The following is a 12,044-nucleotide window of genomic DNA, read 5'->3' as shown; positions in this document are numbered from 1 at the left end:
AAAGAGCAACACTCTTCTAAGAGTTTTTTCACATCTGGAGATAGATCTTTCTGCTGCATATCGAAGCGACGGTGCCTGAAATGCCAAACAGATCTCACGACAGGCAAAACAAACAAAGAGAACGGGTTGGATCGGTACAGTTGGAGCTCTTACTTGTCACTTCAGTTTACTTCAAAGGTCATCTCCTCCATGAAAAGATCTTGTAAAGTTATGGAAAGGGGCTGATTGGGACAATCAGATTCTATTATTTTCTGCAAGTCGCAGTGAAACCGGATGAGAACTATGATAAGCATAAAATAATCTACAGGCACGTGTGACTGAGGTCCAAAGGGCTGCTGCGAAGAAGTGTAGAGCTTTGTCAGATGAAACTGTCACCATGTCCCCTTGTGCCTCCTGCAGCTTTCCCAACTGCAAAAGGCACAGGCTGCGAGGCTGAGTGCGTCTTAGGAGGGGCACAACGTCCAGAGAAAACCCAGGTCTTTAGGTATGTGCTGTCTTGACAAGACCTTCTGCCACCTGTCCTTGACTATTTCCACCACCACTACAAGACAGCAAGTGAGGGATCAAGCCGGAGGCCCTGACAGATCACTGCCAGCCACTGAGTGTCAGTCAGTTTGTGGCTTTTCTCTGTCCCAAGCACAGAGCAGCATAAGTCAGATGGAGGATTTTTATTTTTAATATCCCACTTTAGCCCGTAGATCTTTGAAACCAGGCAAACTACTGGAACGCAAAAATGGCATGAGTATGTTCAGCTGTTCTCCAAGAAAAACACTAATTCTGGACTTTGTTTCTGCCCAGGACGGATCCTACCAGCGAGGGTCTTTGGGCAAAACTAAAATTAACTCCCGTTTCCAGTATTACAGATGCTCACAATATTACAGGTGGGTAGAAGTAACACCTGACAGCTCCTTCCCTGACAAAATGTGCTCTGTGAACTCGGAAAGTACGGTCGGGTTAGAAAAGACACATTGAATCTGAAAATAGTTCCAAGTGCAGGACCTGCCTTTGACTTGTCTTTGGTATTAATTTTAGACTTTTCGGTTCCTCCCTCCTCTCCCTAACTTTCTGTGCACTTGAGCACAGCTCCTCTGGCTCGATGCTCTGCTGCTTCTAGTCGGAGTTTGAGCAGAAGGTGGGAGTCTATTTCTAACTGACGTAGCTTGTTTTTTCTTTGAAGTACATTTCTGTGGGATGGCTGATTACGAGGTGTTGATGGGTTTCCAACTGCAACACTGTTAATGTTGGGGGATTTAATTAATTCTCTATTCTGTTCCACATTACGGCTGAGTTTTCTTCTCTTGGGGTTGAGAGACACCAAGAGTTAAAAGAAAAATCATCTCGCTGCCACAAGCAGAACATACTGCAAAATCTATAATCAGATCCATGTGGGTTTTAAACGTAAGCTACAAATATAGAAGGAGGACTGTGTGTAATGTGCACAGCAGAGGGATCGGTACGCAGGGCTTTGGGGTTCTATTTCTAAACCCGCCTGCACTTGAAACATTGCAGGTTAATTTGAGGTATTTCACGTCAAAATGACTTATGTTTGCAACAATCACAAATACTGTAAATCACCTAAGTGTTTGGTGTTCACCGTGAAATGTTCTTTGGAAAAGACTTCATGGTGAACAGGATGATTTGATCCATGGCCGTATCCCTCTCCACTCTGCCTTGCAATCCACTCCGCCTGGACTGACACGTCTTTTTGCTGCTCTGCTCCTCAGGGTCAAAGCAACCGGTGGCTCCAGCCTGTCCTTTGCAGCTCCAACTCTCAGAGGCTTCTGCGCTACTCGGCAGTCAGACCTCTCTCTTCGGGAACGTCCCGTACTGCTGACCTGTCGCCTGCTGCTGAGAGAAACCTATCCAAGCTCGTCTTGTGCGCTCCACAGGTATCTAAGCATCTCTCCTCAGAAATGGAGGAACTCTCTGAGGGGTGAAAGGAGCTCAATCCAGATGGCCCCTAGGAGACCAGCTCACTAAGGTACACCCAGACTCCATCGGTGCCTGCGCTTTGAACAGAAGGTTGGACTAGATAACCCGCTGTGGTCCCTCCGACGGCAATGAGCTGGATGGTCTGCCGCTGTGAATGAATCCAGGGCCCTCACCCCTGCATCTCCAGCCTCCCAGCCAAAGCGGCTTTTGACATCCCCAAGCTCCAGCTCCACTGCTGGTCACCTCAAGCCCAGAGCACTGTCCTGTGGCTGGCGTCCAACTCTCCAAGCCCAAAAGCTCAATGAAACCACTTCAGGAAAAATTCTAGAAGTACCGCCTTATTTAGGCCTTTTAGCACTCCCTAGATGGACTTACCAACCTGTTTCTCACATCACTGATGTCTCCAAAAACCCCACAGCACAAGGTAAGGCTGAGCCTGTGTGTTGAGAGGAGACTGGAAAAGCCAAGGAAAGGTGATGAGAGGCAATGAGAGAAACGGAAATGGTTTTGTTTGAAGTTTTACTGTCTGCCAGAGAGCTCCTGTGGCCCAGCATGAACAAGGCGAGTCCACCAAGCCCAGCCAAGGAGCAGCGACCGGGATCCTGGGCTGGAAAACGGGAGCGTTCATTTTGCAGCTTTTCCATGAGGACTTAGCGCCAGGAGAACAACTCGCCGGGCAATAACAAAGTCTTGGCATAAACACCACAAAACAGTTGCTGCATTTCTCGAAACATGGCTCAAACAACACCTGAGACAAGTTTCGGGTGTGGACGTGCCCCTCTCCACCAGTGGGCAACGTCAGACAAGCCACAGCCTCCAACACCAGGGATCTGCAACCGCTCATTCTGCCTCCGCTTTGTGCAGAGCACGTCTGTTTTCTTAGAGAAAAAACAACTTTATCTGGAGAAGGAATCACTGCTCCTATGCAGCACGTGTATCTGTTTCACAGCCTGGCAGCAAGACAACCGCGGTTTGATGGAGTCGTTCTTTGCACCTCCAACTCTGATGGAGTTATTACAAGTGACTCAGATACTTTTGTGTTGGGTTTCGGTATTAGTCTTGTCCCAGGGGGAAATATTCCATCTGGAGCCGGCTACAGTGTGCTGTCAGCAATTCCTAAACTTATGATGTAACTTGGCACTGCCGTTTGGATGATATCAGGCTGACATCACTCAGGCAGGCAGGCAGCTCTGCTCGGCGGAAGATTAGACACACGAGCAACAAGTATCAAAAAACACACAAGACGCGATTCAGATTTTTAAAGCAGATTGCTATTTTTAGGTGGAAACCAGCATTTCTCTTCAAATTTATCTAAACTCGCTATTTCCTTTTGGGAAAATAATAATAATAAAACGATGTGAAAGGAAGTCTTGAGATGCATATAAACTTGTCCCGCCTGCGAGAGGACAAAAGACTGCTCGATTTGGTGGTTGGCTCATTTTTGCACATTTTCCCATCTCACCTAACACCAATTTTAATGGGATAAATGGGTATTCCTTTGAGATAGCTCCTCAATTTGTGTGCAATTTGTGAATCACAAATCCACATTCCCAACTATCCCAGTTACTCAGAAACCCCTCTCGGACAGAGAAACTCCCAGATGTCTGTGTGAGTCCAGCTTTGGGCAGTGCTGGGACGAGAGGTGTGGGAAGGGGGACAACAGAGATGGAAAAGGCTTCTGCTGAAGAGTCCTTGAGCCAACGGGCAGGCTGGGAAGGGCAGAGCTGCCCGGGACACAAGGAAAGGGAAGAGCTGAATGTTGTGAGGGAGAAGAGAGCAGTGCTCAGCTTTCAGACCGGAGAGCACGGCTGAGCAGGAGAGAGCAGGACGGTGTCACCTGCAAAGGCAGAGAGCTCCAGGGATGGGCAGGGTTAGACAGCAGTCCAGCAACGCCTGTGACTTTATACCAGGCTTTGCCAGATTCATCCAGACAACCCAGGACCACCTTAACTCAAAGAGCTTAGAGTCTGATGCTGCCCATGAGGTTACTCTGCAGGGAGACATCTCAGTGGCTTTGGATCAAACTCTGAAGGCATCTGGACCACCATCCTCTTGGCAAGATAGTCCTCAGGACCCAAACACCAGGGAACATTTTGGATGAGCTGTCTCCGACTGGTCACCACTTCAGACTGTGAGCTCACCGGCAGCAAAGCCATTGTCCTGTTACCACCGCTCAGTCATTTCGTTTGGCTAATTCCCTACTCAATTTCCCTCTTCCCCCATGACACCCTAGGGGTACTTTTAAATTGCTTATTTGTCTGTTCCCCTTATTTCCGCTAACTGGCACAAAGCCCTCGCTGCTCAGTTATGTCCCTGCGGGCGCAGGAGCCGACTCCTTCCCCATGCCCTGCCAGTGGCCCAGAGCAGCCCGGCCACCCGCCAGGCTCCTTGCGGGGACAGCTCATCCCTCCGTCTTTGTCCTTCAAAGCTCGGGGGCAATACTTTCTGATAGACTCCACTCATTACAAGGCTCTAACAAGGCCACATTTTCAAAGGTACAGCGTACAAAACAGCTCAAAATATCACCCTCCTTCCCCACCGCCCCCTTTCTAACCAAAGCCAACCCGACCAAAGACCAAGCCACACGCCAGCCGCTCTCCGCACCTTTGGATCGTGTCATTTTTAAGCAAAGCTGACAGAATCAAAATCAGTGCTCCGTTACCCAGACAGGAACATTACCTCGGTGTATTAACTTGACAGGAACATTACCAGTGATGCAAGCAGATTAGCGAGTTGAGTACAAAAGAGAGCGGATAATATTTATGAGGTCACTGGAGTTAAAAGGTAACAACCCCAAGTTTGAATATCGCAAAAAAAAAGGAGATGATAATGCATTTCATATCCGTGGAGTGGAAGGGGTGAATGGCTGCTTTTGTTTTGGCAGAAGTTAGGAAAGCAGGGCTTCTGTGTTATACAAAAATATAGCATTGCGCAAAAGGACATTTGTTTAATTACCATGTGCTAAATAATGAGACATTTTTAGAAAATCAATGGATAATTTATCAGCGGTGGTGCTGCATGTAACAGGGAAGGGGAGAGAGAAACAGGGAGATGCTTTAAATAAATATCAAGAGAGAAAGAGCAGAATTTTGCGTCCATCTCACTTGATGTGAGATGTTTCGGTGCAATTAGCGGTTTGGTTGTCTGAGATGCTGCATGCCTGCACGCTCCTGAAAAGTGCCAGGAGCTGCAGAAGCTCAGGATTTTCAAACCCCAAACTTCTTTGGTTTACTTAAGCTGAGTGCGAGCTCCACCCCGGCCCCTGTAAATCACCTGAAATCAAATCAGAGGGACCGACCCTTCTCCCTTCATCAAAGCAACGCGAGGGATCGGGGATGCGTCAGGTGACAGAGAGCCCATACGTACAAACACAAACACGCACGAAGCAGCTACAGCATCTACAGCAATCACCTGTCTCTCCCCAGAGGCTGTCAAAGCTGTTGATTTGTGCTCGCTCCACCTCCTCTTCGTCTTTTTCTGGAAGATCGAGCAGGTAGGAGACAATCTAAAACAAAATGACATGTCAGCTCACGAACTTGGACGCGTTGCATATAAACTGCTGACATCTTAACACGAGCTGCTCTGAATACACAGAAGAAAAGAAACAGTCTCAGCCTGGCACCCTGCGTCAGGGAAATATTCGCCCAGAGATCAATCGCGGAACCTGCTGCCCTCTACAAGCAAAATAAAACCCACCCAAGTGTCTCGACACGGCCGCACATGATGAGCCTTTGTAGCGTCGGTTCCCTATAACTGTGGCTGTCCTGCGGCAGACGACCCCCGGGCGCAGTGGGTCTTCGTCTGCAGCTACGGCTGCCGTGACCAGTGCGGAAACACCGGTGTGTCCGTCGGTATCGACTCTCCCCTGGAGAGCTGCAATGAGTGTGATCATCACCTTTTACTGCTGGAGAAACTGAGTCACGGACAAGTGATGTCACGGTGCAGTTATAATCGTTAACCTCTCCATTAGCTTAAGCTCCAGCCAAGATGAAGTTACTTCCAGAAACTATTAGCTCCTTTCCAGCAAATACCATTTTTAAGCAGACTGTTAAAAAGACTTCCACTATGTTTTCTTCCAGCTGTGGATGCTTGAAACCCCAGAGAAGCAAATTAACTTCTTTAGAGGGTAAATTAAAGGATTTAATTGACTGAAAACTGGCAGAAAATTTCAGTGTTTGGATCATATGATGCGAGAAAGCAAGAGGCTAAGTAGAAAATGGAGATTTTACTTTAGTGACTGAAGGACAAAAACATTTTTCTCATTCCAGGAGAAACAATTATCCGCTGGGGTCCAGGCTACAACCAGCCTGTGCCGAGTCCCTGGGAGGAAGCCGTGCCTGCTGCGCTGCCTGCAGCGGCCCGCGGGCACAGACCCAGAGAGGCACCAGCGCAGGGGAGCGGGCATTTCGGGGACCGGTGCTGTTTTCTCGTGTCCTGCCAGTGATGCTCTCGTGCTAAACGGGACATGGGGAATGACAGCAGCACGGGGGGAGCAGGAAACCCAGGAGAGCGCCTCCGTGAAAGATGGTGGTGTTGAAGTGATGCTCGTGGTCCTCCCACAGCAGATGCCCCGTGTGTGCGCTGCTGCCCCGATGGGAGAGCGTGAGCTTGGCTGACCTCCCAGCCAGGCGCTGCGCTGCTTAGTGGACCTCGGTCGCCTGGCTAAATGGTAAAGCTAAGTCTCGTATGGTTACACCAGGGCATAATCACAGCAAGGACTCCAGAGTGGCTCCACCACTGGTTAAGGCCACTTTATACACACACTAAAAACTTGTTTTATCACCAAAGTCGGAGAAAAAGAGCAAATCCGCTTGCATCTCCTACAAGCACCTCAAAACAGGGAATTGTAGTATTTTCTGTAAGGGGCAATGCAGCTTTTATGGTACAACAGAAATATTAAACAATTCCCAAACTCCCTTCTATAAGTCATAAAGGTGATCAGTGCTATCGGGGGGGAAATGCCCATTTAAAAAGTTCTGTGTCCTGTTATAAATTATGTCCTCGGCGTGCAGATCTTTAGGGTTTTGAAGTCACATCTGCTTCTAATCAGTTCAACTCACAGTCACTTAGCTAATAAGAATTTCCCAGCTTTCTTTGATTAGTTCCTCTGATCTGAGCACATTACCTATGTTTTCATGGATTAGACTTAACAAAAGCAAAATCTGAACTCCAGTAAATGAGAGGAGCTCAATTTAGCAAAGAAATCAACCAATGCAAAAATCCTCAAAGACTACTTCTCAGTAGGAAAACATACATCATTTTCCGCATCACAAATCTTTATCGGTACGACAGGAGGAACCTCTTCAGCTCTTCTCTCCCCCAACATACAAGCCCAAAGCTACGCGGTCCCACACTTCCCCTAACAGCGCTGGAGGAGCGGCGTAAGCAACGCGCTGTTTATCCACCCCTGCTTAAAGGTTTATTCCAACAACTTAAAGGCTCGTTACGCTTCCTCTCTTGGACGCCTGCCCAGACCACAGGGTTTGCCAAGGGATCCGTGAACCCTGGGATGGGGATGGGATGGGAAGGAGAGGAGGAGCAGGATGGAGGTACTGACTCCCCCTCCATGACCCTCTTTGGTCAATGGTTTGGGTAGAAAACATAGTCAACCCTTGGTTTCCCACCCCGCGGAGGCACCGACGTGCTGACAGGTCTTACCTCGGTGTAACCCATGCTGGCGGCAGCAATCAGTGCTTGCTGGATGGCGTGGCTCTTCTTAAACACTCCCTGCTGCTGCCCAGCCATGGTCCAGTCGCATTGGATCAAGAACTTCACCACCTCCAGGTGTCCTCTGAGAGCAGCGTGGACCAGAGCGCACTGACCGTTTTTGTCCAAATGATCCACCTTGAAAAGAGATGACAAAATAAAATTAAGTCAAATCATGAGCAAAACGTCTTCATTTCTTCAGAGTTTCCAGCCCTGGTTTCAAAATAATGCCACGTGCACAAAATGTGCATTTTTCTGGTAAACTGTCCTTCCGCGACCAGAAACAAAGCAACCCTCCCCCAGGCTTCGGCATCCTCTTGGCCACAAGTTTTTGTTTTGGGGAAGTTACCATTATTTTTAACTTTCTTCAGTTTTCTTCAGACTCAAAGCCTGCAAAAGCATTTTCCCCTTTGTGTCCTGAAGTCCAGCAACCGCGTTTTCTGGCGGGTTGAAATCACACACGCTGATATAATTTCCTTCATCCAAATGCACAACAGGAAAACCAGCTTGTTTTCCAGACACCATTTCTTTCGAGAGACACCGAAGCGCCTCAGCCCCCAGCTGAATGCACAACACGAACCCAGTGCCGGCAGAAGTCAATAGGAAACAGAGATCGCACTTGGCAGCTCTGTAGGAACTTATTTGGTCGGATTTCAGGACCGGGCATGGTTTTCACTCGATGCCCGAGTACGCCAGCTGGGATTTCTAGGTCCTGTCCCAACACCAGTAACTTGGAGAAAACAGGACAGGCAGATCAGTTACCGTCCTCCTGCCCGTTAACTCCTTCGGTGCTCCGCAACATATTACTTCTCATTTCTCATATTATAAATATGAGAAAATTATTATATGAATATATTCGACTAATATTAATCATACTTACACAATACGTATGAGAAATAGTTGTCATATTATAATACATTCATATTACCAATAGATTCATATTTCTTATTTCTCAACTTAGGCAGCAATCGATGTTGCAGTTTTCTATGCCAGAACCAAACATCTCGGCCTCCAAACTAAACCCGGCTGGTCTTGGGGTATTTCCTCACTACAGTTAGGGACACTCAAGGAGAAGTGGCAGGACTCTTGCATTGCATTTTGTAGCCCAAATCTTCCCGTTCTCAGAGAGGGAATGCTGTTTCTTACCAACGAGCATCAGGGAGTCACCCAACTCTCTCAAAATATCCCAACAGAAGCGGAATTCTTTTTTTTCCTTCATACTGTCCTCACATTATTACAGACAACACAGCAAGATCTAAACGGGTCCCTCAGTCATCCCGACTTTCATACCAAGACTATACAAACCCATATTTTGCTTTTGGAACTGAAGCTAAACATATAGAGAAACCACAAATTGTTTCCAGGAGGCTCCACTTCAAAAATCAGCACAATTTTCTTCTTCAACAAAATATTTAAACTTGACTCATTATATACAATTAAAACTCCAAACGCTCACCACAAAGCTAAACAAAGGGGATTTTTCTAGGACAAGTCAGATAGAAGTTTTTGGAAAATGTGTCTCAAGGAGACATCTAAAGAACGTTCTGTACTGCAAAAGCAACGTTGCCACTTTAACCTCGCGAGGTTCGAGGACCTCTCCAGGACATCCTCCAGGGACCACCAGTGCAGCACGATTAGGCAGTTCCTGCCTCAGACCTGAATTCCACAATACTGATTACTGACTCGCAGGTGTTACGTAGCTCTGGTGTCAATGTGAAGTTTGCAAAGCCACTGCAGTTTTAGCAGAAAAGCCAACCCTCCGCAGCATCACCCTGGCTTCGTCTGCTGGAGGATATTCTTCCGCGAGCGTTACGTGTCCTGCCTGCAGCTCGCGCCCTGCCATGCATAAACGTGGAACGGTTTAAATCAGCTTTTAAATGAACAAGCTCTACCTTGGCGCGTTTCTTGCACAGCAGCACAACGATACTGAGAAATCCAGCAGCCGCCGCGTAGCCGAGGGGGGTCAGGCCACTTTCCGAAGCGGCATCTACGTTGGCCCCAAACTCCAAGAGCAAAGCCACCATCTCCGTGTAACCCAGGTGGGACTGGACACACAAAATGGGGGCGTTGTTCAGAACTTCGGTCCGATAATTCACGTTCGCACCTCCTAAAATCAGCAACCGACTGACCTGCACGGAGAAAGAAGAGCTCTTGTTAGCTGAGTCTTACAGAGAGACGTTAGTTTATTTTCAGGGCAACAAAAGAATTTAACCCAGGGCTCTCTGCGTGCTTCCGAGCACACAGAGAAGGACATAAAGTGCCCAGTAAATATGTTTGCCAAATACATGGTTCCATTTTAGGCATTTTTGCTTATGTGGAGCTGGAGCAAACATCCTTCCAGATGACGGACAATTTGAAATCTGTATCACTGCCTGAAATCCTTTTTGCTGTAGAGATGAAGTCACTAAAGCTGATGCATTCATCCTTACCAAGGCCAACGGGCACGAGGTGCCCGCACTCGCCTGTGAGCACGTGCCGTTGCGTTTGGCATCGCCTCCCAGTTAGTGCCCGCGCAAGACAGAGCCCTTCACAGGGCTGCCAAATCCCAACACCAGTTGCCGCATCCCACATCCTTGGGGAGGAAAAACCCAAGTGAACCATTTTGCACAGGGGCAAATTCACTGTTTGCTCGCTACAATTAAAAGGAGATCCCTGGTCAACGTAGAAGAGTTGAGGGATCACCCCAGAGGGTAACAAAACTCCAACTGAACTGATGGCCTCTCCCCAGCTCAAGAGGAACACCCAGCAAGCTGCCCAGGCAGGAGCACTGCCACGGGCAGGCAGCTGGAGCGAATACTCTGTGCGTGGTTACCGCGCGTCGCTGGGAGCTTCTCCTGCGAGCTCTGAACCACCCCAGCGCTCTCCTCCTCCTGTACCTTTATGTTCGGGGTGTAGAGATTTCTCAGAGATGCCAAAGCCATCGAAAGACCTTCGGTACTGTAGGAGATCCAAAGCCCTTGCAGGATTGAAGAAGATACCCCAACTTTTTTACTCAGCCCCTAAAAGAGAAAAGATGACTTAGATGCAAGCTTACAAATCTGCTCAGTTACACTGGGCAGATCCTCCTGGGTCTTTGGACTTGGAAGAGTTTCAAGACACTAACAGCTATACACAGGACAAGGTGACAATTACCCACATCTGACCCTCGCAGTGAATTAATAAGCTTGTAAGCAACAACTTGCAGAGGCACTGTACCCATCTCCGAGGTCTAGGAAGGGCAGGATTAAACCGTGAGGGACCTGAACCCATTCAACACCCTGGAAAAACGTCATGCTAAGGAGCGCCGCATGCTGCTTATTTTTTTCTTTTTTAATAAAGCACACCTTATTTTGGCAGAACTGATTCACAGGGTTTCCTTACTATTCGCGCAGTTAAACTAGATGACAACATCTGCTCACAATAAGATAAATTAAGGAAGTCTCAACCACAGCCGAGGACAGTATTCCCGTACCTCATACCAGACTGCCTCCAGCCCTTCTGGCTGGCATCGTGACCGGGCTATACGTATTATCTAGAAGGTCTGACATCTTTTTCCAGCAGCGCTGACTGGCAGAGCACAGAACTGTTAAGCGAGTTTCCCCCCTCCCGTCGCAGGAGCAATAACTGCTCTGTAGCCAACAGACGGGAGCAAACGGTGGGATCGAAGAGGAGAGGAATGGGTCTGCAACTCCAGCACCGAGCTTCGCGGCGTGTTGCGCTCCGTTGTGTGATGTGGGTACGCCCTATATGTTGCCGTTCTGCTATCGATTTACCATTAAAGTCTGCTGTTTCCACGGAAACCGTACAGACGTCTTTAATTCTGTTTTGATATGCAAACCCTGATTTCTGCTTCCTTGCACGCCGGGTGGTCATTTCTATCTGTGCAAAGCAGCGGGATCACACTTCAGTTTTTAAAGTCTTTTGTACAACAGAGTGACACGGACAGTGTAGGGCGGTGGGATGAAAACCAGCAGGAAAAGGTGGGATTTGTTTCCTCTAAAGGAAGATGTGCAGGAATCATCATCTGAGCCCGCTGCCGGACTCAGCTGCAGACCTCTAATACCCACGTGTGAAAGATATTCTGAAGCATCGCACCAGCCATCAACAGATTTGTCACTTGCAATGGCTTTACCATAAAAAGAAGCAACAGATTAGAGAAGCTCTTATAAATAACAACTCCATGTGCTTGTTTCCTTTAAAATTCAGGGAGTTAAACAGAGAAAAACGTCTGCTTGTGTTAAGAGGCAAAAAGAGCTCAGGAATTTCAGCCGCCATTAAACACTGCTTTTGAAATGACACAATACAGGACATTAGAGGTCAGTATTAAATTTCAGTGAACTCAGTACAGTATAATTGGACAAATGGAAAACAATTTTATAATAAAGTGTTAAAATAAGTTAAAAATAGTTATAATACTGTCAAACCCA

At 47.7% G+C, this 12,044-nt stretch overlaps 1 protein-coding gene across 1 annotated transcript in view; it reads right to left on the bottom strand.

Moving 5' to 3' along the window:
* TANC2 (tetratricopeptide repeat, ankyrin repeat and coiled-coil containing 2) overlaps window positions 1-12,044 on the bottom strand; it is a 218,381-nt gene that overhangs the window by 15,926 nt on the left and 190,411 nt on the right. The window contains exons 15-18 of the mRNA XM_009883856.1: window positions 10,515-10,637; window positions 9,531-9,767; window positions 7,591-7,776; window positions 5,344-5,437 (exon numbers count right to left, since the gene is read on the bottom strand). Coding sequence (XP_009882158.1) covers window positions 5,344-5,437; window positions 7,591-7,776; window positions 9,531-9,767; window positions 10,515-10,637 — 640 coding nt within the window. The remainder of the gene's footprint in view (window positions 1-5,343; window positions 5,438-7,590; window positions 7,777-9,530; window positions 9,768-10,514; window positions 10,638-12,044) is intronic.

Source organism: Charadrius vociferus, unplaced genomic scaffold (genome assembly GCF_000708025.1).
Source record: "Charadrius vociferus isolate BGI_N301 unplaced genomic scaffold, ASM70802v2 scaffold484, whole genome shotgun sequence".
In the NCBI taxonomy this organism is placed as follows: Eukaryota; Metazoa; Chordata; class Aves; order Charadriiformes; family Charadriidae; genus Charadrius; species Charadrius vociferus.
Note: the sequence above shows the minus strand (reverse complement) of the source record. Positions and strands in the feature narration are given on the sequence as shown.